The sequence below is a fragment of the Heloderma suspectum genome, chromosome 13, assembly GCF_057233095.1.
Source record: "Heloderma suspectum isolate Gila_16-S chromosome 13, 16-S_ref, whole genome shotgun sequence".
Taxonomy (NCBI): Eukaryota; Metazoa; Chordata; class Lepidosauria; order Squamata; family Helodermatidae; genus Heloderma; species Heloderma suspectum.
In genome coordinates, this window is record NC_139470.1 from 15,302,833 (window position 1) to 15,329,894 (window position 27,062).

A 27,062-nucleotide genomic window follows, 5' to 3' on the forward strand; every position below is an offset into this window, starting at 1 on the left:
GACTTGGATTCCTGCACTGAGCAGGGGGTTGGACTCGATGGCCTTGTAGGCCCCTTCCAACCCTACAATTCTGTGATTCTATAATCTGTCCTATCCTGGAAGCAAGTAGTTCCACTGATCTCTGGGGCTGCTTTGGGAGGTGCTGGCTTCCTGTTGCGCTATTGACGGGTCCCACTGGCATAAGAGAAGCAGCAGGAGCACAGTGCCAGTATTGGATACTTCCCCATGTACTGAAGGTCAGATAACTGACTGGCTGGAATTTTTTTTACAAGCCTGCTAAAGCACTACTAGCTTCTTGGCAGGCAAGTTTTAAAAAAAAGCCACCTACCAAGTGGGCTAGTGGAGGAGTAATGGATCGCCCTGTCCTTGACCCACCAGCCTGCTCCGTTTCTGTGCTGGCTGGAGAGGATGGGACTTGTTATCCTCCCAGGGGTGAACCATCTCTCACCCACCAGCCTTTGCATTTATGGGCTGGCCAGGGAAGAAACTGCTTTGCTTTCTCAGTGGCCATCATGGAAATCATGCAGGGTAGCGGAGGAAAGGTGGAGCGATCTGCCCCTCGCTCCCCTGCCAGTTTCTCTCTCTCCACAGCCAGGATGGAAACCAAGCAAGCTGGTGTTGGAGGGATGGAGTGATCCATCCCCTCCATGGCAAGCCCACTCAGTTGCCTGCACAGAATCCCTTGTCGCCTATGGCAACCGGGCTAATTTAAAAAACAAGGCAGCATTAAGGCAGAAAAAGAAACAAAAAGATGCACAACTGTTTAGTGCACTTGCTTTTGCTTTATTTTTAGCTTTTGGAACGTCTACTTTCATTTGAGACAAGAAAGAAGGGCCTTATTAATTCAAAGGGCATTAGCTACACAATAAACGTAACCTAAATCACTAACACCCTTGAGAATATTTTCAATTCAAGGCCTCATAAAACTAGGCACAGAAAAGCTTAGAGAGACAGACAATAAACACATCAAAATGGGGTTTAGCATCTCCCCATTTTGCTACAGGCTAGCACTCAGTTAAAAATCAGATTTCAGCATCAAAGTGTGCGGCTTTTTTTTCTGCCATGCATCTGTATAAAAGGGGAGAAAAAAAAATATCCATCAAGAATTTGGAATGAAAGCCAGACTTTCAGAAAGTAAAAGGAGCTGCAGTGCTGAGAGAGTGATTTATCCTCACAATTCTCCCTGCCAATGACAACAACATCAAGTATAAGAGAAAAATCTTTGCACAGTCAAATGTGGTTTTTTTTTAAACCTATGCTTTGCCTGCCCATGTCTCATTTTTATTTATGCGCGTAGCAAGACTTATACTTCAGTTTGGCTAGGCAGAGAAAAGATGTGTGTGAGAGAGACTGTTATGTGGACAACAGGCTGAGTAACTTTTTAAAAAGTTCCCAGGCAGGAGGCTAATAAGCCAAGGATGCTGGAAAGCCGTTTTTGTTTATTAGTCAGTAAACTGCAAATTGATAAAAGGCAATGAACGACACACATCAGAAACCCGCTTCCCTTCAGCGCGAAGTTGTTTAACTCTTTTAAAGTCACTTGATCAATGCCTGTATGATTAAAGATGAAAGCAAAGTTCACACAAATATTTTTAAAAGTGCAGCTTTCTGGTTTCCTTGCCAAAACTGTACACTTGAAAAATGGGTTGTCACACCACATTTATGGGAGAGGAGAATCCATTTCTATTATATTTAACTAGGGCTGAAATCACTCGATTTCAGGTGTCAAATTAAAACACTGCTGTGTAAGCTGTAAAAAAATACACACACATACACCACCACCACAAGCAATAAAGGCAACGTTTTAGAAAATCCAACAAGCTGGGCAGTACATATATTAGATATGTAATCCGATACCTGCAACACCTAACAATGATGAAGTCATTCAGTTTACAAGTCTCCATTTTGAGACTGGGTCTAAAACTACAGACCTGATGGACACAACAACTGACCAGACTCCTGGACTTTACTATTTCTTCCCCCATCCCCTACTTTTTGTACCACCTTCTCGAAAGCTTGCACACGTTTGTGACATTTTTGTTGGTCCTAATGAAGGTATTGCCCAACTATGGCTTTGGTGTTTTTTTTTTTTCCTCATGAACCACACAGCTATTTTTGCTTTTTAAAAATGAATTTCAGAAAATGGCGCCCAGAATAACCATATGATCGTCTTTGAAGCCGACCTGAAAAATGACATCACAGTCTATCTTATAGATGGTAGGTACTCATTCCAATAGATTCTTCTTGTAGATTTATAATCAGAAGCATAACTGAAAATGATGAGAAAAAAGGATGAGTGTGGAACAATGGTTAGAGTGCTGGATTAGGACTGGGGAGACACAGGTTCAAACCCCCACTCGGCCAAGAGGCTCACTGGTTGACCTGGGGCCAGTCACCATCTCTTAGCCTAACCTACCTCACAAGGTTGTTGTGAGATAAAAATGGGAAAGGGAGGACCATGTCCGATGCCTTGAGCAATCCCCCCCCAAAATAAATTAATATTCAAGGTATGTGTTACGTACCACTGAGGATCTCATTGCTGTTGTCCCAGAAGTTGGCTGATTTTGATGGTCTGAGGTAAAATTCATCTCTATTAGCTGCTAGGATAAGCCTGCGAGACAAGAATGGGAAAATACCATCGCCTTGAATGGTGAAAAACGGTTGACCAACAAGTATTTTCGGATGAATGAGGGCTGCTCAATGATAAGCAAAACAAACAAACAAACAAAAAGGTCCTATTTCCATCTCAAGACTTAGCATATTTCAGTTGTGTGACAGCTTCTTGTATGATTTGGGAGGTGGGGAAGCATTACTGACCCATGAAGTCAGTCTATAATGGAGGAGGAACGATGGACAAGAGACACTGGAGTAAGCTTGAGACATCTAGCTCTCTGGATTGGCATAGTTAAACCGCAATGATTTCTAGCCTATCGCAAAGAAATGATGAGATCAGAGCCCCATTCAATCACCTTTTACTTTGCTCCATTAACAGCTGGTTAGATTGCAGGTAGCCTTCAGGTGAGAAACCAAGCGGCACCTGAACCCACAAGCCTTGAGGAAAGAGTGCTTGGTGCTACAAATCAAATATCAAACATTAGCCGGAAAGGTAATAAGTAGTGATCAATCATGGCTCACAAATGTAGATGCCTGGGAACAGGGACAGTATCTGAGGTGGATTTGGGGAAGAGTAACTCCTTAGCTTATGTAATATAGAGGTCTATGTTTGTGTGTGCATGTTTTAATGAAGCTGATATTGCTTTGTATTTCATTGGTTTTATTAGCAGAGCTCACGGCCCTGATAATTTACAAGAAAAGCAATATATAAATAAGTGATTATTTCTCAGGAGCACTGATATTTTCTGGTCAGCTCATTGGTTCTACACAATGAAAGAGTATTCCTGTTGACAAATGAAATGGGCCTATGTTCAACACATGAATACCAGAGACCCATATAGAGCATGGTCTGAAGGCACATGAGGCACCCATCTTGCTGAAGCTAAGCAGGTCTGGGACTGGCCAGTGCTTGGAGGGAAGACCACCTGGGAAACAGCTTGTAGCCACCTTGAGTTCCATGCAGGGCTGGCCCAAGACATTTTGTTACATGAGATGAAGAACAAGATGGCACCCCCTACCATTCCATGTCCAAAACCCAACTGGACTAGCAGATGAACCTTACTTCAAAAATAGGAATGGGACAGCTTCCTTCACTGCATCTGAAGGCATCAGGCTAGCTTAGGGAGCGCAAAGCAAGCCATATGACCCACAGCTATCTCCTCCAACACTTTCCTGCTGCCTCCCAACATCTGCTGCCTGAAGCGGCTGCCTCACTCTGCCTAATGGTAGGGCCGGCCCTGGTTCCACATTGGAAGAAAGGTGGGTTATAAATGTAATAAATAAATATAAATAAAGAAGAAAAAGAAAGCATTTATTCCGAAGGCAAAAATTTCAAATGGCTGCCTCAGAGGGAAGAGGGGAATCAGCGAGGCTTTGCCATTGGCTTGCCCAGGGCTTACTGACATTTGGCTCCTCCATGTCCTTCCCCTTCGCAATCAACACCACAGTAAGACAAAGCTTCAGGCGAATACTACTTTATTTTGCTAGAGACTAGCCTCTTTACAGATGCAGATTCCAGGAAGCTCTCAGACTGCCTCAGGCACCTAAACAACTAATCTGCGATCTCTAATTAGAGGAGACAAACGGGAGGGAAGAAAAGCTACTGACAGTTTGGGCGTGAACCTCACCTCACGGCCAGACTTGCTTCACAGTGATGCCCCTCCCTTAGGGTGGCTCCCTCCTATGTTGGCTTCCAAGAGTGGCTATCCTGACGGAGTGTCTGAGCCCGGCCCCTAATTTTTCCAGCTTTGCTTTGAGACGTGCCCTAGCGTCTCTCAAGTCACACCCCTCTTCCTCCTCCTCAGAAACTTGAGTTCTTACGGTAGAGGGAGGAGCAAGGGCTCAGCCTAGGCTATCCATTTGTCAAGGCTTTTGGCGGAATCTCTCCTAGCGTCTTGGCTCACTAGAGAGGGTCCCTCCTCTGGGCTCTGATCTAGCTGTTCCAACTATGATTCAGAATTGAAGCTGTCAGACATCTCAAGGCGCTTGGACTCATCCCTGACCCGACCCTCCCTTACCACCCATTCCATCTGACCCCATAGAAAGGAGTGGTAAGGAAGAAGGCCCCTTACATCAGCCTGGCAGGGACCAAGTATTCCCATCCAGAACTGCCACCCACAATGGCCATTCTGCCTGGTTATTACGTAACTTCATTGTGTATGAACGAGTCAGTATCTGCATTTGCTTTTCTCTCTCTCCCCGCATCACTTCTCCCCTGCCCCTTTTTTTCTTTTCCAAACTCTTAGATTGCAAGCCATTATTTTAAGCTATAACCTGCCTTGGCAGAAAGGTAGTATCTACATACGGTAAAACAAAACAAAACAAAACATCAGATATGAATATTCCATAGCTTTTATGTAATGTAACTTCGAGGATATCCAAGACTGGATCTTAAACCCTGTTGAATCTCCATATTCACTGGAATTGTTTCCACCCCATCAAAGTCAGAGGATTTCAAAAGGGCAGAAAATTTCCAGCAGCCCTCCCCAACCTGGTGTCATCCAGACGTTTTGGGCTACAACTCCCATCAGCCCCAGCCAGCATGGCTAATGGTCAGGGGCTAACAGTCAGGGGTTTTAAGTTTTAGTCTAAAACATCTGAAGAACCCCAGGATGGGGAAGGCTGATTTACAGAGTGTATTTCTGTCACTGCTTGGGTAAACTCCAAGATAAGTCCTACTTAGAGTAGACCCATTGAAATGAATGGGACTTAGTCATGACTACTCTAAGGCCCATTCATTTCAGTGAGTCTACTCTAAGAAGGACTTATGTTGGATTTTACCCCTTGAGTCCCAACAGTCAGCTTCAGAATTTCAAGGGCATTTGGGGATCAGGGGATGCAATTTCCAGACAGGCATAACCCATTATAAGTTAGTACTGCTTGTATAAAAGGAGGACGTTAAAGTTTGTACTTTGCCATTAGTTTTATCTGTTTAAAGGAATAGGGTGGGGTGGGTAGGGGGAAAGGCTTGAAGAGGTCTGGTTCATGTGGCAATTGGATAAGCGGCTGAACATATAAGATGTCTAGAGACAGAAAGAAGGGTCATTTCTCCCCAGGATGTACAACAGCTTTGCAATTTTCTGAATTCAGAGACCAAAAAGGAGGCTAGCATAAGAGCAGTCGATACAGGCAGAAAGCCTCAGAGGAGCAGACACTCAATATATTTTGGTTCTTTGGCCTTTGAGCTCCAAGTTTCATTTGGTTATTAAAGCAATGAAGGATGCTTTGCGTATTCATTTAGAGTTCATTTTAATGCCCATTGGAAGATGTAGTCAGTTTCTCAGTACTATTGATGGAGCAGCTCCGAAAAGGTGAGACAGCCACAAACAATCCCTTTAAGCAGAAGCATAGAAATTACAAAAAAGATTCCATTGTATCTTTAAAAAGTTTTCCGCAGGAAGTCCACCCTAAAATCCCACAGAACATACCCACACTGAAGGAGCAGGGGGTTGGACTCGATGGTCTTATAGGCCCCTTCCAACCCTACTATTCTATGATTCTATGATATAGATAAGACTTAAGCATAAAAGAAATGTGTATCGCATTGTTCAGTATTAACAGTTAACCAGAAAAAAACATCAAGGCCGTCTAAATATATTATGTGCATACAAGCATAGCTTCTGCTTGTCACAAGGAAACTGTTTTTAACTATCAGCATAATTCAGTGTGCCAGGAACAGAAACAGCAACAACCTGATGACAGAACTGGTTTTCAGTCCCACTCCGGGGATAATGAGCATGTAGCTTCAAAATTACTGCCTTCACATCATCTCCCATCCAGCCACAGCCATGCAACAGAGCCTATAGCTCGGTCTTGGCAACCCCACACTGCAAGAGCAATACTGGCTTCCTAACCCAAATTGTCATCAGCCTGTGTCTGGAGCTGATGTTCAGGCCTACCAGAACTGGAAGCCCCCCACTGAGGCATTTGGTGTCAGGAATGAATCTGAGCGTGTGGAGATGTCTGGCAGCTCAGATTCGGAATCAGAATGGGAACAGCCAAAACAGAGGGAGGCACCCTCCCTAGTGAGCCCAGATATGGCAAGACTTTTTTCCCAAGACCTTGACACACAGATGGTCCAGCCTGAATAGCTCCACCATTCCTTCACCATGAGAACTCAGCATTTGGGGGAGGAGGAGAGCGAGGGGCGTGACTTGAGGGATGCTAGGGACCATTGCAGAACAAAGTGGGAAAAGTTAGGGGCAGGGGTCAGATGCTCTGCCAAGTTGGCCACTCATGGAAGCCAAAGTAGGAGGGAGCCACCCTAAGGGAGGAGCATCCCTGCGAAGCAAGTCTGGCTGAGAAGTTCATGCCCAGACTGCTGGCAACTTTTCCAACTTCCACTTTGTCTCCAGTATTGATAGTTGCAGATGTGTGGATTAGTTGTTTCATTGCAGTCTGAGAGTTTCCTAGAATCTGCATATGTAAAGAAGCCAGTCATTAACGAATAACTTAGTGTTAGCCATGTGACATTTGGTTGGCCACTGTGGGAAACCAGATGCTGGACTAGGTAGACCTTTGGTCTGAACCTGCAGAGCCATTCTTGTGTTACCACAAAATGGGGTGATGTGAGCTTCCCATTGGCATCTGGTTGGTCATTGTGGAAACTGAATTGCTGGACTAAATAGGCTGGGGATGGGGAACCTCAGGCCCGGGGGGCAAAACCAGCATGTCCGAGGTTCCCCACATGGCCGTGTCCCTTTCCCCAGGATCCTTCCCCCCAATCACTGATCATTTGGTGATTTCTGGGCTTTTGTGCCATTTTCCCCCATTCTAAAAGGTTGAAATGCCTCTCTTAAGGCTGAGTTACTGGCAGGAAGAGCTTCAAGCTAAAACATGCAGGGGTGGCTTTGTTGTTGTTGTTGTAATTTTTGCCCCACCCCTTTTGCCTTTGGCCCCGCCTACCACTGGAATGTAACCCTGGAGAGCTTCTAAGAACATATCATAAGAACATAAGAGCCATGCTGGATCATACCAAGTGTCCATCTAGTCCAGCATTCTGTTCACACAGTGGCCAACCAGCTGTCGACCGGGAACCCACAAGCAGGGCATGAGCGCAACAGCACCCACCCACCCATGTTCCCCAGCAACTGCTGTACATAGGCTCACTGCCTCTAATACTGTAGGTAGCACATAGCCATCAGGACTAGTAGCCACTGGTAGCCTTTTCCTCCAGGAATTTGTCCAACCAGCTTTTAAAGCCATCCAAATTGATGGCCATTGCTACATCTTGTGGTAGTGAGTTCCATAGTTGAACTATGCACTGTGTAGAGAAGTCCTTTTTATCTGTCCTAAATTTTCCACCAATCAGCTTCATGGGATGACCCTGGGTTCTAGTATTTTGAGAGAGGGGAAAAATGTCTCCCTATCCACATTCTCCACACCATGCATAACTTTGTATACCTCCATCATATCTCCCCTCACCCTGCTTTTTTTCAAGCTCAACAATCCCAGTTGTTGTAACCGTCTCTCCTAGGGGAGATGCTCCAGCCCCTTGATCACTTCAGTTGCCCTTTCCTGCACTTTTTCCAACTCTCTAAAACTGAATTCGGCCCTCGGGCTGAAAGAGGTTCCCTACCCTTGATAGGCCTTTGGTCTGATCCAGTAGGGCTCTTCTTCTGATGGACTACATGACGCAATGCTAGTCCGTGAATATGGAGGTGCCACCTGAAAGGTGGAGTGTATTGCCCACTCCCAACGATATGATCAGGTTTTAATGGAAACACAAATGTTTCTAATCAATATATGTTATCCCATCTATGAAGGTTTCAAATTGTGAATTTTACCAAAAAACACAACATTCCAAAAGGCTGGAGGCTAAATAAGAGCCAAGCATTGCTCTCTTCTGCACTTGAGCAACAAAGCATAGATTTTAAAAGGCATCCAGGTTTAATGCAAGAAGTTACTCAGGAAACAATTTGAACATCTAAGGGTGACCTCCGAAGCAGTCTGCTTTCTTAAGCCAATTAGTTATAATATATTTGGTCATTATGAAGTAATGTTGATGATCTAGAAGAGGCTATAAAAGCTGACATTAATTCATGGGAAGAGACTATTTTGGCTACAATGGCTACACATTTCTAATCAATGAGCTAAACTAGTTTTATGCTCAGTAGAGTATCTTTAATCTCAATTACTGGTTGACTTGCCAGCACCCATACCCTGGACTCAAGTGGTTCTTCTAGTTTCTCTCTTGCCCCCCCCCCCCAAATACCTTTAAAGGGAATGGTGGGGTGGGGTGGGGACACAACTCAGGGTTGGCAGGATTTTGTTTTTTGCTATGGGGAAAGAGGCACAAATCTATGGAGGCCTCTGCCAGTATGTGATCAGATTTCAATGTATGCGACCTAGGAGGTGGGATGCCTGGTGTAGAGCTTACAGTGAGCTTCTGCTGGTTTTCAGAAGCAGCCTTTGAAAACTAATTTTGGCTCAAACTGGGCAAAAACTGTTCCCCATTTTGTATGTGCCGCACCAGTGTACGCTGGTGAAACACACTCTTGGCCATGGCTGCCACCGGTGAATTTGAAAGAATGGTAGCTAGGAACATAGGAAGCTGCTTTATACCAACTCAGACCACTGTTACATTTAGCTCAGTATTGTCTACACTAGGGATGGGGAACCTCCAGACCATGGGCCGGAAGCGGTCCCCAGGGGTTCCCCATTGGCGCAAGCTTCTTTGGTCGGCAGGACAGCAGTTCGAGACCCGAGTGCTGCGTGACGGAGTGAGCTCCTGTCTTCAGTCCCAGCTCCTGCCAACCTAGCAGTTCAAAAGCAAGAAATTGCAAGTAGATAAATAGGTACCGCCTCGGCGGGAAAGGTAACAGCGTTCCGTGCACCTCGGTGTTCAGTCATGCCAGCCACATGACCACGGAAGTGTCTTCAGACAGCGCTGGCTCTTCGGCTTAGAAACGGGGATGAGCACCGCACCCTAGAGTCGGACACGACTGGTTGGGGACACCTTTACCTTTTACGATTACTAATTGGAGATAATAGGATATTTAAAGACAACTTACCTTTAAATATCCTGCAAAAAATTGAGCTGTGCTTTTTGCAGGCAGGAGAGCTACATACTTGTGAGTACACATGCAGAGGCACGGCATTTAGGATGCTATATGAAAGTGCTGCTGAGTGATTCAGTCCTGCTTACCTATGATTAGACAGAAGCCTTCTCCTGCTTACTGGAATTTAAAGTAGGCTTTAAATGGTGACAATCACATTTGGCCCTGCCCACAGATGGAATGTGGTCCCCCGAGACCTTTGCAATTTGGCCCTCGGGCTGAAAAAGGCTCTCTACCTCCGGTCTACATCACTGGCCTTCATTTGGTAGGTCAGGACTCACTCCTAGGTCACAGCTTGGCCTAAAGTGGGTCACAATAGCAGCACTATCAGCATATGGGGTGGGGGGAGAACTAAGATGTGGATCCCCAAATGCATGTTTGGGTTAAAGGTCAATCCCTGGTCGGTCCAAAAGGCTGAAGACTATGATGTCTGGCCGTAGCTCTCCAGGATTTCACACTGGGGTTTCTCTCAACCATACCTGGAGATGCCAGGGACTCAACCTAGGACCTTTAACATTTGAAGCATTTACTCTACCGCTAAGTTATGTCCCCTCTCCGAAGCATCAAGGAGCACTTGCAAATTTATCTGCACTGCTGCCTTTAAAAAAAAATAAATCCAGATATTATTCTCCATAGTATCCATCACTTCAATAGGTTTTAGGCCAAGTCTGCAAAATTGTTGGTGACATTCTAGAGCAAAACCAAGTTAACTACTGTCATTATACCACTGCCTCTGACAAGAGACTAGGTTGCTTGCTTTTAAATAGTTTGCCCAGTTTTTCAGTCCCTTCTGTTCTGCACCATAAACATATAGCATCTTTCAGGGATTCTATTTCCCCCACACCCCGAGCCCCCCCGAGGCACTGCATCTTATTTGTTAGATTATTTTTATTCATACTCTGTCTAAACGCATCAACTGAAGAATGCATCAGTCTGAAACAACTTGTGTGTGTCAAATCTATTTAATCCATGGACGCAAGAACAGGGATACTAACAAATAAAAGCAGAAAGACAGGTTAATGCTATGATGTTGCCTTTATCTGGGAAACAAGGCTTAACGTTTTGCCAAATATTTAATGATGCCAAGGAGCGCAGAAGTACATCTTGAACGCTGAACTGACCTTTGTACTATAGCAAACATCGAAACCAGTGTTTGATTCTACGCCTTTGAGCTGCACACATACTGCCATTGCACTAACAGGGAATTCTGCAGCGTTGGAGAACCAGTGCAGTGTAAATGGTTAGCATGTTGCACCCAGGACTGGGGAAACTTGGGTTTAAATCCTCACTTGTCTATGAAGCTCGCTGGGTGTCAGGGTGGACACTGAACCCATAGAATCCCAGAGTAGTTCTGATTCTGAGGAAGAGCAGTCGCTCCTGGGAGAGGAGCGCGCTCCTTTTTGCCAGGGCCAACAGCTGATGGAGATTCCTCCCACCAGCATTCCTAGCTTAGATAACAGTTCTGGGAGTGACAGAGCGAGGGAAGCAGACTTGATGGACGCGTGACGCCAACGCAGAGAGCGACTGCTCTTCCTCAGAATCAGAACTACTCTGGGATTCTATGGGCTCAGTGTCCACCCTGACACTGGGTGACCTTGGGCCAGTCACTCTCTCTCTCAGCCTAACCTATCTCGCAGGGCTGTTGTGAGGATACAATGAGAGGGGAAAAACAAGTAAGAAGTATGGGATAAAAATGAACATAAGTTCAGCCAGAGTACATCTGTGTCTGCTGTTCACTGCACTCTCTGAATAATACAGGATGAAGGTTTTAGTTCATATTAGTCACATCATGGCATATTTCCATGTGCTATTTGCTCCTCTTGTTACTTACGATTTATATTTTCTTCTCTCCTCCCCTGCCCCACCCCCAGTCAAATATGTCCATCTGTGCTGTGTTGATTTAGGCAGTAACCATTGGGCTGATCCTTGGGGTGCAGAGATCCAATTTGCTAATGTGGCCTTAAGAGGGTGGCCTTAAAAATTAAAAAAGGTCTATTCAGACAATATTGAAACACCAAAAAGGGGGGAGAAAAGAGAAGAAACCAGCAATAGGTGACAATAACTCAGGCAAAGGAGGGCAGGAGGACACAGACATCCTGCTCACAGAATCTGATTAGCGGGATTTCTCCAAATATTTAATTTCATTTATTACATTTCTATACTGCCCAATAGCCAGAACTCTCTGGGTGGTTTACAAAGATTAAAACCCCTAAAAATACATAGTATAAAAACCGTTTACATACAAACATATAAACAGACAGAACACACATCTAAGCAATTTTAAACGATCGACAATAAGAAAATCTGAGACCTGATTAAAACCTCATTAATATGTTTCTGTGGAATGGAAAATTGGGGAGAACAGCTTATAGAAATGCAGCAGTGCCATACCATCAGATCCCAGCTAGTGCTGGGTACCAGTAATCCAGGCAAGATGGCTGTTGGTACCTGAATTTGGCACTGCGAAGTGTTACGTTCATTAGAACAGCAAGTATACAAAGGCACACTTAAGTCTGCCTGCTGTTGTGAGCAGCCGGCACTTCTCTGGAATCACCTGAAATCTGAATCATTTATTAGACCCAGTGGCATGGTTCAGGCATCAAGCATTGACTGTTGTGAACAGTCTTTGAGCCTGCATGATTCTGCCTTCCAATTCACTCCCTCCCTGGTTTGGGTAAAATGCAGTTTGTTGTGATGGCCAAAGTGGGCAAGCTACTGCTTGGGTTGGATCCAGATTTAGGCGTGTGTGCACCTGGGCTGGTGGAAGGGCAACTAAAATGATCAAGGGGCTGGAGCAACTCTCCTATAAGGGAAGGTTACAACAGCTGGGATTGTTTAGCTTGGAAAAAAAGGTGAGCAAGGGGAGACATAACAGAGGCGTACAAAATCATGCATGGTGTGGAGAATGCGGATAGGGATTTTTCTCCCTCTCTCATAATATTAGAACCCAGTGGGGTCATCCCATGAAGCTGGCTGGTAGGAGATTCAGGACAGATAAAAGGATGGACTTCTTCACACAGCGCATAGTTAAACTATGGAATTTGCTACCACAAGACATAGTGATGGCTTTGAAAGGGGGTTAGACAAATTCCTGGAGAAGAAGGCTATCACTGGCTACTAGTCCTGATGGTTATGTGCTACCTCCAGTATTAGAAGAAGTATGCCTATGTACACCAGTCGCTGGGGAACATGGACAGGAGGGTGCTGTTGCACTTGTGTCCCGCTTGTGGGTTTCCCGTGGGCAGCTTGGCTGCTGTGTGAACAGAATGCTGGACTAGATGGACTTTTGGCCTGATCCAGCAGGGCTCTTCTTATGTTCTAAGCAAGCAAGCAAGCAGTAGCAATGATGAGAAAGAGGAGGAGGAGCCAAAAGAGCTGCTGTTCTTATTGTAGTGAAGGCCACCAAGTTGGATGGCATTAAAAAGGGTTAGATAAATTCCTGGAGGAGGAGGCTATCAGTGGCTACCAGTCCTGATGGTTATATGCCACCTCCAGTATCAGAGGCAGTATGCCAATGTACACCAGTTGCTGGGGAACATGGGTAGCAAGGTGCTGTTACACTCACGTCCTGCTAGTTGGTGACAGATTCAGGACAGATGAAAGGAAGGACTTCTTCACATGGCGTATAATTAAGCTATGGAATTTGCTGCCACAAGACATAGTGATGGCTTTGAAAGGGGGTTAGACAAATTCCTGGAGAAGAAGGCTATCACTGGCTACTAGTCCTGATGGTTATGTGCTACCTCCAGTATTAGAAGAAGTATGCCTATGTACACCAGTCGCTGGGGAACATGGACAGGAGGGTGCTGTTGCACTTGTGTCCCGCTTGTGGGTTTCCCGTGGGCAGCTTGGCTGCTGTGTGAACAGAATGCTGGACTAGATGGACTTTTGGCCTGATCCAGCAGGGCTCTTCTTATGTTCTAAGCAAGCAAGCAAGCAGTAGCAATGATGAGAAAGAGGAGGAGGAGCCAAAAGAGCTGCTGTTCTTATTGTAGTGAAGGCCACCAAGTTGGATGGCATTAAAAAGGGTTAGATAAATTCCTGGAGGAGGAGGCTATCAGTGGCTACCAGTCCTGATGGTTATATGCCACCTCCAGTATCAGAGGCAGTATGCCAATGTACACCAGTTGCTGGGGAACATGGGTAGCAAGGTGCTGTTACACTCACGTCCTGCTAGTTGGTGACAGATTCAGGACAGATGAAAGGAAGGACTTCTTCACATGGCGTATAATTAAGCTATGGAATTTGCTGCCACAAGACATAGTGATGGCCACTACTTTGGATGGCTTTAAAAGGAGGTTGGACAAATTCCTGGAGGAAAAGGCCACCAATGGCTCCTATTCGTGATGGCTATATGCTACCCCCAGTATAAGAAGCAGTATGCCTATGTACACCAGTTGCTGGGGAACATGGGTAGCAAGGTGCTGTTACACTCATGTCCTGCTAATTGGTGACAGATTCAGGACAGATGAAAGGAAGGACTTCTTCACACAGCGCATAGTTAAGCTATGGAATTTGCTACCACAAGACATAGTGATGGCCACCAATTTGGATGGCTTTTAAAGGAGATTGGACAAATTCCTGGAGGAAAAGGCCACCAATGGCTCCTATTCGTGATGGCTATATGCTACCCCCAGTATAAGAAGCAGTATGCCTATGTACACCAGTTGCTGGGGAACATGGGTAGCAAGGTGCTGTTACACTCATGTCCTGCTAATTGGTGACAGATTCAGGACAGATGAAAGGAAGGACTTCTTCACACAGCGCATAGTTAAGCTATGGAATTTGCTACCACAAGACATAGTGATGGCCACCAATTTGGATGGCTTTTAAAGGAGATTGGACAAATTCCTGGAGGAAAAGGCCACCAATGGCTCTTATTCGTGATGGCTATATGCTACCCCCAGTATAAGAAGCAGTATGCCTATGTACACCAGTTGCTGGGGAACATGGGTAGCAAGGTGCTGTTACACTCATGTCCTGCTAATTGGTGACAGATTCAGGACAGATGAAAGGAAGGACTTCTTCACACAGCGCATAGTTAAGCTATGGAATTTGCTACCACAAGACATAGTGATGGCCACCAATTTGGATGGCTTTTAAAGGAGATTGGACAAATTCCTGGAGGAAAAGGCCACCAATGGCTCTTATTCGTGATAGCTATATGCTACCGCCAGTATAAGAAGCAGTATGCCTATGTACACCAGTTGCTGGGGAACATGGGTAGCAAGGTGCTGTTACACTCATGTCCTGCTTGTGGGTTTCCCATAGGCAACCGGTTGGCTACCGTGTGAACAGAATGCTGGACTAGATGGACTCTTGGTCTGATCCAGCAGGGCTCTTATGTTCTTAAGTCTTCCCTGCCCCTCCAGCACCCTGACAATGCTACAGAGAAGTAGCTGAATGGGTAAACCATGGGGATCCCCCAAAATCAGATGGAGCCAACTTTGGCAATTGGAGCCCTTCTGCCAATAGATGCCAGATTCTGGATTCAATCCCACATCTCCAAGCCTGAACTGCAAACGTATTTCAAACTGTGGTTTCTGATACTGGTTTTAAAAATGTACTACAGGTTGCTCAAACCAGGAGATGGGTGAGTGATTCTGAACAGGAAAGAAGAGAGCCCACACAAGCATGAATGTCATTCAGGACAGCCAAACCATGGCCATGGTGTCTGCGTTGGAGCATGAATGTCTGCTAACTCCAATGGAAGTCAGAAACCAAAGGCTTGAAATGGGAGGGGGAAGAGGAGAATGTACGGTTTAAACTCATGCAGCTAATTAAAACACCTAACTTCTGTCTTTCAAAATAAGCCATATCAGAGAGCAGCAGCAGAAGTGATCTTCTCCCGAATAAATTATACAGAACTCTAAAAATAGCTACATAACCTCAACTGTGTGAAGATTTATGTAACTTTTTAATGTGGGGGTAAGAGAGATGGAAACATGAGAAACCATTCCATTGAAGCAATTTCCTGTGATATAATTCAGTTCCATAAAAAGATTACGAGATTACAGCTCAGAAATCTAAAACCTGTATTTACAAAAAGTAGCGATTTGTAATACAAAATGGGATTTATGAACACACACACACCACACACAGACTGAAATATGATACATTTATACACAAGACAAAAAGTATATGCTGTAAAATCTCATTTAACAAAATAAGAGCCATGATGGATCAGGCCAAATGCTGAACTACTGTAGCATTCTGTTCTCACAGTGGCTGATCAGATGCCTTTAGAGACTTCCAGTTACTTGTTATATATGACTTTGAAGCTGTATACAATTGCTTAAGAAGGTGTTTATGCAGGAATCCAGGATCATTCAGTTCAAAAAGATAAAGCAGCATTGTTTTAGGAGTTACCAGTGGTCTAACTTGAAGAATCCCCGATCTTATCTTGGATCAGTAATCAGGTAGCCCTTTCTGTGGCACTCAGCTGGGAACCAGTGACATAGGGAGCCGGGCTTTAGGCAAGTTCCCTCCTAACACTCCTGGGGGCTGGATGAGTCCAACAGACAGGGCTTCAGGAGGAAAGAGCCTACCTCCTGACATCATCCATTTCTTGGGTGGTGTCCTAGGAGGGAATCCACCCCTCTCAGAACCAAAACAGTCCCGCACCCCTGGTCTGTATTGAATGCCAGCAGCTCTCAAGAGTTTCAGTCAGCATTTTTTCCCCAGCCCTAGATGCGAGGCATTGAACTTTGGACCCTTTTGGATACAAAACATGTGTTCTTCTCCTGATCTATGGCCTTTTCTGCCAAGGATGGATTCAGCTCCCTCCCTTCAATGCCTCTACAAGTTCAATCTCTGAGCAGCTGAGTAGATGCATATTATCTGTAATGTCAATGTAAGAAAGTGTGTGCATGAACACTAAAGGCACCATGTGATGCACAGCCTTTATGGGCTTGGGTCTTAGTTTTTGCTCCTGTTAACACCAGCTGAACATGGTTTTGAGATGATGTACCAATGCATCTGTTGGCACAGACAGGTTTTACAAATGAGCAATAAGTGGAAGAAAAATAGTACTTTAAGTTTAGTGTCTGTATTTCTAGTTTTTACAGATGACACACACTTACTTTATGCAAGCTTTAGAACTGGTAAATACCAATATGTTGATAATTTCAAGTAGTGTAAAAGAATAACAATAAGAGATTTTCCTTTAAAAAAATCCAAAGAGGAAGCAATCCCATGGCCTTTAGACAGCATTGGGGATGGGGGGGATAGGTTTTTTTGGATTCCTGGCTTGGAGGTTGGAGACAGGGCTCTGACCTCGGAGCCAGGAAACCACACTACCTGCCCCGCCCTCTGTGCCGTCTGCCTCTCCAAGCTTGCAAATGAGAGCTTGTAAGGAGGGAAATGGGGCGTTCCTGTGGGCAGGTAGGGGACTGGAGAAGCGGGGATACAAGCTATCCCCAGGCGTCCCCAGCCTCTGCCCTCCCCCTCCCCAAAGCCTCCACCTCTGAAAACACCCGTCTAGCTAAAATCCAGAGTAGGAGGAGTGAGGTGCCTCCTGCTCTGCATTGGATACACGAAAGCCTCCAGATTCGGAGGCTTACAAGTAGCCAGGGCAGACCTAATAGGACTGCACCCTAAATCTTATTTTGAGAATATCAAAACATTTCCACTATTATTTTATCCCTTTGGTTGATTCTTCCTCACCATTTACCATGCCGACTGAGTCTTGGCAAAATTCCTTTCTATTCTACAAGTTCAGTGCTTGTGTACAGATCTGTCGTTTTCTTGTTGTCTTCATTATTTAGGACTTTTGCCCCATTTCCCAGTATTATATACTCCGTTAGTTTTATCTTACAAGTTTTGTTATAATTCCAGTATCCTTATTTTCTTAAATCACACTTACTGTGTGGCACATCTCTGAAAAACATTGCTCAATAAACCCCATGTGTGTTTTTTTTTTTAATCTACTATGTATTTATAAACAAATACATTAAATGGACATTTTTACCCTGGAGGAAGAATAGATTTTACTGAAATGGAAACATGATCAGCTAACACAAAAGGCATTTGACAGTCACACTTAGGGAGTTGCAGGCTAATGGATCTGGAGAGCACGGGGGTTGGGGAAGGCTACCCTAACCAATAAAATGAAAATGGTGCAGGCAACAATATACTGCAAATTTCATTCCTTCTTGTCCTAGGCACCAGAAAAGACACCAATGTTCTGTTAATGGTGTCAGTTTTTCATTTAGGAGACAAATAAGAGGCTAGATTAAGGTCATGAACAGTATCACAAAGCGAGTGCAACGAGCAATCCCATGAATGGCTTTTCATATACTGGTAGAGGCAAACATTTAGATAAGAGACTACAGTCAGTGCTCAACATTACCTGTATGCATTTTTGGAAACAGGTCGTGGGTCAAATTTAAAGAAAAGAATGCACATGGGTAACTGAGAGGGAAGCTGTGCGTCTTCTGGGCGGTGTCACTGAAAGGTCATACTGCGGCAGCCTGTAAATGAAACATAACGGCCAATATGACTTGGACATTCATACAAACACAGCCTTCTGTCCTCGAACAGAGTTCAAAATTCCTGCTATTCTCATTAGCAATGTTCCACGCTGAAATGAACAAGACTTCCTATGTATATTTCTCAGTGACTCATGTATAAGTATGCCTCTGTGAAGGGAGACCTTTGGCACTGCTGAAAATACTAATGTTTTAAATAGGAATTTAAAACTCAGAATCTCAGGATGAGGAGAAGGAGGAGGAGGAAAGAGTCACAGAGTACTGACATGTCCAGAAGCAGCCAACAACAGGTGGGTTTAACCAATTCTCCAATCCATAGTTTGTGACAGTGGGAGTGTTCCAGTTCCCTCCCTCCTTTTCTAATTTGTTCAAACCATAGTTTGCCTCCAAACCAGAATTGGAAACCCAGTCCAAGCCATGGTCATCAGTTCTCCTTTGGAGGCAAACCACAGTTTGGCCGATTCAGACAACCATCACAGCAAACCATTGTTCTCTCAAAGAAAGGGAGCAAATTTGGAGAGTGCAAAGAGAAAAGGGAGTATGCGAGCCTGACGCCCATTCTGGGTCTTCCAAACCATGGCTTGGAGGATTACCTGAAGCAACCTAAAGAATCACGCTCTCAGTGTTTTTTTGCTTGCTATGTGTACAGTGCAGGGTGTGGCTCTTTGGTTCTGGACCAACAAATCCAGGCTTTTAAAATACAAACACCTGGATGCAAGTCAAACATTCACGAATTCTGCAGAACAGACTGAAAGAAGCTAGATCACAAGGAAATGTTTCTGTCAGATGCAGAAAACACACTTTAAAAGATATCTTTTTTGCAAAGCTTTTAAGTCAGTGGAAGCGGAAACAAGACAAATGTAGGCACATTTTATTATATGCAAGGTGTGTTTAGACATTAACACCAAATCATGGTTTGGCACTAGGAGAAAAAACCACCAAGGAGCCTTGGGTATCCCCTCTATCTCCCTCCCTCCCATCTGCCCCATGATTAGTAACTTCTAATCATGGGTTTGTGATCTGAGTTTGACGGCAAATGCAAACTGTAGTTTACTGGTTCAGACAAGACAGCAAACTACAGTTTGTTGCGAGGCAGAATCAGAAATGACAAAGTGAAGATGTATCATGCGAGCATAAGATGTGTTACTGTAGTTCATCTGAATGGCTCCAAAGGATGCCTAAGAAATACTGATGGCAGAGTGAACTGTAATAGATAATCAGAATATAGGAAGAGGAGGGTCCATAGCTTAGCATTAAAGCACAGGTTGTATAGGCAGAAGGTCCCAGGTTCAATCCCCAGTGTCTCTACACCAGGGATGCAGAACCTCTTTCAGCCCAAGGGCAAAATTCAATTTTGGAGAAGCTCTTGGGGGCCGCATTTCAGTGGTGGGCAGGGCCAAGGGCAAAGGGAGTAGAGTCAAAATACCAGCATATTTGAGCTTAAAACTCTTACTGCCAGTAATGAAGCTTTAGGCGAAGCATTTCAACATTTTAGAATGGGCAAAAATGTGCAAATGCCAGGAAACTACCAAATGATTGAGGGGCGGGGAGGGAAGCAGGAATCACTTGAGGACATGGGGGGAGCCACGGATTGAGGACCCCAGGAGGGCTGGATTGGGATCCTGGACCGAGAGGCAGCACGATATTCGGGGCAAATGGGACGGTGACCCTTTGCCTCTCCCCCACCCACTTGTGGCAGAGAATCCCCACCACCACCACACAATCAGATACATTTGCTCTAATGCACAGCATGAAGCTGCTGATTGGCTACAATGCACAATGATCTTCTCCTGCCATCCTTGATAATCTCTGTAGAATATTGAGTATCTGCCCTGCCTTCTGCCCCACCAGCCCCACTGAATACCAACCACCACTGCCTGGACCTGAGGTTCTACATCCATGGTCTAGATAAACAGGATTAGGTAGCAGGTGATGGGGAAGATCCTCCACTTGAGACCATGGAGGGCTGTTGCCTGGCCGGGCAGATAATCCAGGGTCTAGATGGACAAACAGCCTGACCTGTTCACTTCCTGTGTTCCTAGTGTGCATTTCCTAACACACAGTTCCAACACCAGCAGCACGTTTAAAGATTCTGTGCACATTTGGACGGCATGACAAATGGTCTCTACAGATCGGAACCCTGGCTTTTCAAATATTTTCTACATGGCCCCACTGGGAACAGTGTCTGGTAATAAAACTACAATGGGTCTTACTTTTCCCTCCAGCTGGAACAAAGATTAGAATGTTAGTAACCGAACAGACTCCTTGCATGTTTCACAGCAACAGACAGCTTGCATGTATTAAGGGTTTTCCAGCATGGCGAGAGATGGTGGTGCAACAATCAATACCTGAACTCCATAACGGCTCTGAATAATTAACTTAACCTTGCCCCAGTGAGTGATGACCAAGGGGTTTTATTGAAAACAAATTAAATTATTTTTTATGAGCCTGACAACACTGTTAAAGATAAAGTGATCTCTTCCCATTTCCACACTACAAACTCCACTTCTGACTCAAGATCTGTATTTCATGGCACCTTGCCAAACCCTCCCACAATATCCCACATTTCAATTCCAACAGAAGGAAGCCATTTTCCGCAGCATTTCACACTATTTTGCTCTTTACCATTAAAAGCAGAGTTAAAACTACAAGCGTTTGTATGAATTTCAAAATTAATAGTCTGCCGAAACAGCAGCTTGCTACTGTCAAGCCATAACTCAGCTCAATAGGGATGGCAGTCTCCTGCCACTGTTCAGCTGCAATGAACTCTCCAATTGCCAATATCCTGCTAAGGATGTCCACAGGTAAAATAATCCAAGTAGGGACGGCGTCAAAAGTAGGCCTGGTTGGGCATCCAGTGAGGGCCCATACCCCAGGAGGGCCCACGGACATGAGCCCCCTGGAGTTGCTCCTCCTCTTCACCACTGCAATCTCCTTATTCACCTGCCTCTTGCTGTGGCCCAGACAACGGTGGTGGTCAGAAGGAAGAACAGCAGTAGATGCCACTGCTTACTTGCTCACTGGCTCTCTGTCTGTCAGGCATGCAACTGGTAGCAATGATGAGAAAGAGAAGGAGGAACTCTAGCAGCTGTAACAATGGCATTGAGAAGGTAGATTTATTGAGGGAGGAGGACCATTGAACATGTCTTGCCCGAAGGGCCCACAAAAATCTGGAGCCAGCACTGAATCCAAGGATGAACCTGATGCATTTTGTAGGGATCATGAATACACAATTGCTTGAATCCTAACTCTCCTTCCATGAACAAAACAGAGTTAATTGTTCACGGTATTGGAAAGTCCAGTGTGACTTATAGCAGAGTTGCTTTATATAGAGAAAGCATGGCAATACCACATTTAGTACTGGAGGCAATAAATGCAGTCTAGAGCCTGTTTCGAAGACGTTCAAATAAACTTACTTTATTAGAGCTTTTATACACATCATCAGAGAAGGCTCTCTAACACTGTTTAACTACAAGCACTCCCTAAAGCTGGGTGCGTGAGCGTAAGTTAGTGAAGGCATGAGATATGGTTACTTGCTTCCTCTCTGGAGAGAGCTGCATGGTGCTACTTGTTGCAGAGGAAAGAGGCGAAAGAAGGAAGAGGAAGGGGAGGGAGCAGGAAATAGGAACTGATCAAGCTATAGGACATTCTCTATCGCCCTCTACTGTCTGGAAGCATGCAGAGTTGTTCCTATTATCCAGAAGATGGAACAGGGCTTACCTGCCTCACCCTGGAGTTACCTGCCCCCCACCCAATTCTGCTCCTAGGGGTTGGGTGACCCTTCAGAATGCTGCGGGATACAGTGCAGGTGACTGTAGATGGAGAACAGAGTTGTTCTCCATCTGCAGTTGTTGATTTAATTATATTTTTAATTTTTGTATATTTCTATTTATAGGTTTTAACTGTACAAGTTTTTAATGTTGTAAAGCCGTCTTGAGTCCCAGTATTGGGGAAATGGTGGGATATAAATAAATAAAATAATAATAAATAATACTTGTAGACATGGTCACATTCCTTTATGTGAACAGAAGAGCAACTTAGGATACAAGCAAATATGTAAAAACGCATTTCTACACTGAAATTACTTGACCAAGATAAAGAAAATAAATTCAGCTTTCTCCACCTAAAAGACCATAAACTATTGAGCAAGTTACTTAGTTCATATATTCACTAAGAGTTAGTTCAGACACAATAACAAAGTAAGAAAAGGCTTTTTTTGGTGGTGGTCCTGCACTTATAGAACTCCCTTCCCTCCTGGAAACTTGAGTGGCCCCATCTTTGACAATTTTAAAGAAAAAACTTAAACCTATTTTTATTTCCATCTGCTCCTTATGAATTGCTGTTGCTTTTACATTAATGGACATTGAATATTAATTGCTACTGCTCCGTTTTCAGGGGGTGTAACCTAATTTTAAATGATTTTATTATGTTTTAGGATGATTATTTCTGTAATATTTTGTACACTGCTTTGGTGAGGAATATGTACCCTAAAAGGAGGTCTATAAATTAGGGAATGAATGAAATGGTCTGGAATTACATGAACCAATGTGCCAAGGAGCCTCAGGCTCACATAATCTCTCCACCCCACCCTCATTCCCTGCCTCCTATCCTGGTTTGCAAGGCATGCACAAGCTAGTTTGCTGTATGGGACAAAACAGAAACACACCTAATAACAACTGCAGCAAAATCTCTTGTTTGGTTCTCTCCAGTTCGCCTCTTCCACATTTCTATCAGTATCTTATTCTAAGCACTGTAGGACTATTTGCATGATGTTTTCTTTTCTAACCATAACTCTATAAGGTATAAGATCTGAAACTTTTTTTTTGTACTTGGGAGACAGATGTGTGACAAATCTGTGCTCAGTTATGACACCTAAAAATGAGAAAGTGTTGTTCCTGGGCTATAAAGAAATATCTATTTTAAGGCTAATCTTTTCAAAGGCCTTTGGAAAGGTATGCTGCCAACTCCACTGGAAATGGCTTGCTATGAACCCCCGTTTCATGTAAAACAAGGAAGACTGCAAAGTTTAGTTGATCAAAAACATTTTCTTCTACCAAAAGTGTGTCCCTGATCAGCCAGCCAGCAGATTTTACATTATAACAGAGTAATTTCAAAATATATTTAGAGGTAAATGTTTCAGCTTCTGCCGTCATTAGTAGCTTTGATGTTAAAAATGATGTAGGTGTAAAGTGGCACAACCTCCCCTCCCCTCCCCTCCCCTCCCCCCTGTGTGTGTGTGTGTGTGTGTGTATACACACACACACACACACACACAAATGAATACCTCTTCTAAGAGGGTTTCCCTGCTGTAACACCACTGAAAAACAAACAGTATGTTTTTTTCTTTAGAAGCATTGTTCTCACATACATGCAGATTTACTCAGCTTAATTGACTGAAATTCCTTTGATCAATCAACTAAGATTTCTTAAATCTAGGGCTGTCACCTGATAAAGAAATCTTGGTTGATTAGCTGCATGGGTTTAAGTAACTAAGGGAGCAAGCTTATATAAGTTTAGACAGAAAAAGGACTACAACTCCTAGCATCCCTCAGCCAACCATGCTGGCTGAGGGATGTTGGGTGTTGTCATACATTTTTTTGTCTAAATGTACACAGGACTGTACCCCAAACTGATCAGTCAATCAAGTTTGCATGAGGGTACAAACAGTTCTGAAGCAAAACACACATGCTCTTTTTAGACGATTCATAGACATGGTGGCAGGCATTGTCATAGAAGAGGCATTCCTTCCGTCCTGAGAGACAGAGAGAGAGAGAGAGAGAGAGAGAATGCATCTTTATGATAGTGCTTGCCACATGCAGTTTTGAATAAGTTCAAGTATTTAAAACAATCATTTCCAGTTGAAATCTGCTACCTGGTAAACAGGACACCTTTTTAATCTATTAAAAGGGGATCCTATCTATCTATCTATCTATCTATCTATCTATCTATCTATCTATCTATCTATCTAGATCAATTTTGCAGCCAGACTTTAACTGTGCAACAGTCCTAAAAGGAAGTGTTCTTTTCTTGACTGTTCAGCAGCTGCAATTCTGTGCTTTCACTGTACATCCATGATCCACATTCAATCTCACATTTTCTATTTTATAAGCCGCTGAAGTAACCCCTTATTTCCTTCCTAGAAGCTTCATCTGTTGTTAGTCCTAAACTTCACAACAACTCAGCCAATGTTCTGGGGAGAGGTGGTGGTGGTGGGAAATCACAGCCTGCATCCAATATTTAGCCTATCAACATATGTCAATGGAAAATGTACAAGTCAGCCGCTCTCTACTATTTCAAATGTAGTCAAGGGATGATCAAGTTGCTGTCCTCTCTTCTACCGATTCTTCTTTATTGTGGACATCACCCCCCCACACACACACAGGACTCATAGGAACATAGAAAGCTGCTTTATACCGAGTTAGACCATTGGTCCATCTAACTCCATATTGTCGACAGTAACTGGCAATGGCTCTCTCCAAGGTTTCAGAGAGGGTTTTTTCCAGCCCTACAGGAGATGCTGGGGATTGAACCTGGGACCTTCTGCATGCAAAGCAGGGGCTCTGTACCGCTGAGCTATCGCCCTTCCCCAATTATAGTTCATGCATTTCTATTACACTGTTTAATCATCCAGGATATTGTTTAATTGAAGATGTGAGACTTGTAAACTGATAATGAAATATCTTCTAGCATAAAAGAAGCATTAAAAATTATAAAACCAAAGGTGAGCAGATTCAGTAATTTGATGCACAAGAGTGCAGGTGGAAGGTTTATTTAAGGCCCAATCCTAGGCATGTGCCTAGGAGAGAGAAGGTCTACAATTCTCTGCATGCCCCAGCCAACAATGCATAGGATTGGGCCTTTAAAAATTCAGGACGGAGGATCCAAGCACTCTGTGTGCATGTGCGTGTGCAAAGTCCTCATTTTGCAATTTAACAGCAATAGGTACATTTAAATATGAATGTTTTAGGCACTGCTTCATCAAAGCACTACTGATAAGTAGGGATGTCAGAGAATTCCGCCACGGATCTCGGTGAGGCCGAATGCCAGTGCATTTGGCCCACTGAAATCTGTGGCGGAACGGCCTGCCACCCCCCTGCCCCCCCCGTGGATCCCCCCCGGGACGAGACTTACCTGGGGTGGATGTTCCGGGCGGCAGCGGCTCTGGCGGCTGGTCTTCTGACCGGCTGCCGCCGCCGCCGCCATTTGCAGTCTGGAGGGTTTTTTGTTTTTTTTTACAGAGACGTGATAGGCTACGTAAAGATGTACATAGCCTATCGCGGCTGGGTTTAAAAAAAAAACGCGTACGCAAATGGCGGCGGCTATGGCCGCCGCCATTTGCATTCCTTATTTTTGGCCGTCTTAGTCTATGTAAATATTTACGTAGACTATTACGGCGAAAATAAAGGGGAACGCAAATAGTGTAGCGGGCGCTATTTGCGTTCCCCTTTATTTTCACCGTAATAGTCTACGTAAATATTCACGTAGACTAAGACGGCCAAAAATAAGGAACGCAAATGGCGGCGGCCATAGCCGCCGCCATTTGCATACGCGGTGTTTTCTTTTTTGTTTTTACCCAGAGCCCTCCACGGCCAGAAATCCGGCTGTGGACGGCTCTGGCCTGGGCCTGGCCAGCTGCTCTGCGGAGCCGCCGCGGAGCACAGCCGGCTGTTCGAGGATTCCGGGGGGGGGGGGAACGGATCACCTCCCCCCCCATTGAGGATTCCGGGGGGAGGGACGGAACACCTCCCCCCCCCCATAAACATAATCCGCGGAAAGGTAAGTACATTTCATACATCCCTACTGATAAGTAAGCATTTTTTAGCTACTGCTCTCTATTGTCAGGAGTCAAGATGGCTTTGATCAAAACTCCTCTGAGAACTTATCGGGGAGCTATGAAGCAGAACCACACGATTGCTGGTTATGGGCAGCAACAGTATGAAGCTACGGGTAACTGTGCTCTCTTGCTACTTAACATAGTTCCATGGAAAACATAGCAGACTGTTCTTTCCCAGCGGAAACACAAAGTTCTCCATTTACATGTGGATCTCTGTAGCTGGTTTAGAAGAACATGACCCAGCTTGACCTACCGAGATGTTGAATTTTGAAGCATTTGCAAAATGTACTGGAACCATACCATTATTTCTCAAAAAGTATAATGACCCTTTAGTACAGGGGAAGGCAACCTGGTCAGATGTTTAGGACTGCAACTTTCATAAACCCCAGCCGGCATCATCAATGGTCAGGGATTATGGGAGTTGTAGCCAAAAACATCTGGCGAAGACCAGGGTGCCTATCTCTGCTTTAGTAGAAGCTCTTAAGGTAGTTCATAAAATTGGCATATTTATTTATTTATTAGATTTATTAGCCGCCCATCTGGCCAGCTACCTGGCCACTCTAGGCAGTGTACAATACAAAAAGCAGCACAAAATACAACAAATCAACAGAACAGAACAGCATGACTCTAAAAAACCCCTAACCCACACCAAATGCTTGCCTGAACAGCCAGGTTTTCAAAGCCCGGCAGAAGCAAATCAGAGAGGGGGCATGGCGGAGGTAACTAGGGAGGGCGTTCCACACAGTGGGGGCCACCACAGAAAACGCCTTCTCCTTAGTCCTCACCAGTCTAGCTGCCCTGGCTGATGGGACAGACAGAAGGCCTTCCAAGGCGATCTCGTTGAGCGACATCCCTGGTGTTGCTGGAGGCGCTCCCTTAAGATAGACTGGACTGGAACTGTATAGGGTTTTAAAGGTCAATACCAACACCGTGAATTGGGCCCGGAAAACAACTGGTAACCAGTGCAAGTCCTTCAGCCGTGGAGTGATGTGATCTCGCTGAAGGCTGCCTTTAATCAGGCGGGCCACCGCATTCTGCACCAGCTGCAACTTCCGAACCGTCTTCAAG

General features: G+C 44.6%; 1 protein-coding gene across 8 annotated transcripts in view; it reads right to left on the reverse strand.

The window, feature by feature from the left end:
* The window catches only part of TANGO2 (transport and golgi organization 2 homolog), a 113,981-nt gene that overhangs the window by 55,974 nt on the left and 30,945 nt on the right, over window positions 1-27,062 (reverse strand). For 4 of the 8 annotated variants that reach the window (XM_084819865.1, XM_084819868.1, XM_084819866.1 and 1 more), the window contains 2 exons: window positions 18,022-18,142; window positions 2,523-2,611 (listed from right to left, as the gene is read on the reverse strand). In XM_084819865.1, the coding sequence (XP_084675991.1) occupies window positions 2,523-2,611; window positions 18,022-18,077 (145 nt within the window). In that variant the 5' untranslated portion in view covers window positions 18,078-18,142. Of the gene's footprint in view, window positions 1-2,183; window positions 2,271-2,522; window positions 2,612-18,021; window positions 18,143-27,062 lie in introns of all 8 variants that reach the window. The other 4 variants (XM_084819871.1, XM_084819870.1, XM_084819873.1 and 1 more) reach the window with 2 other exon arrangements.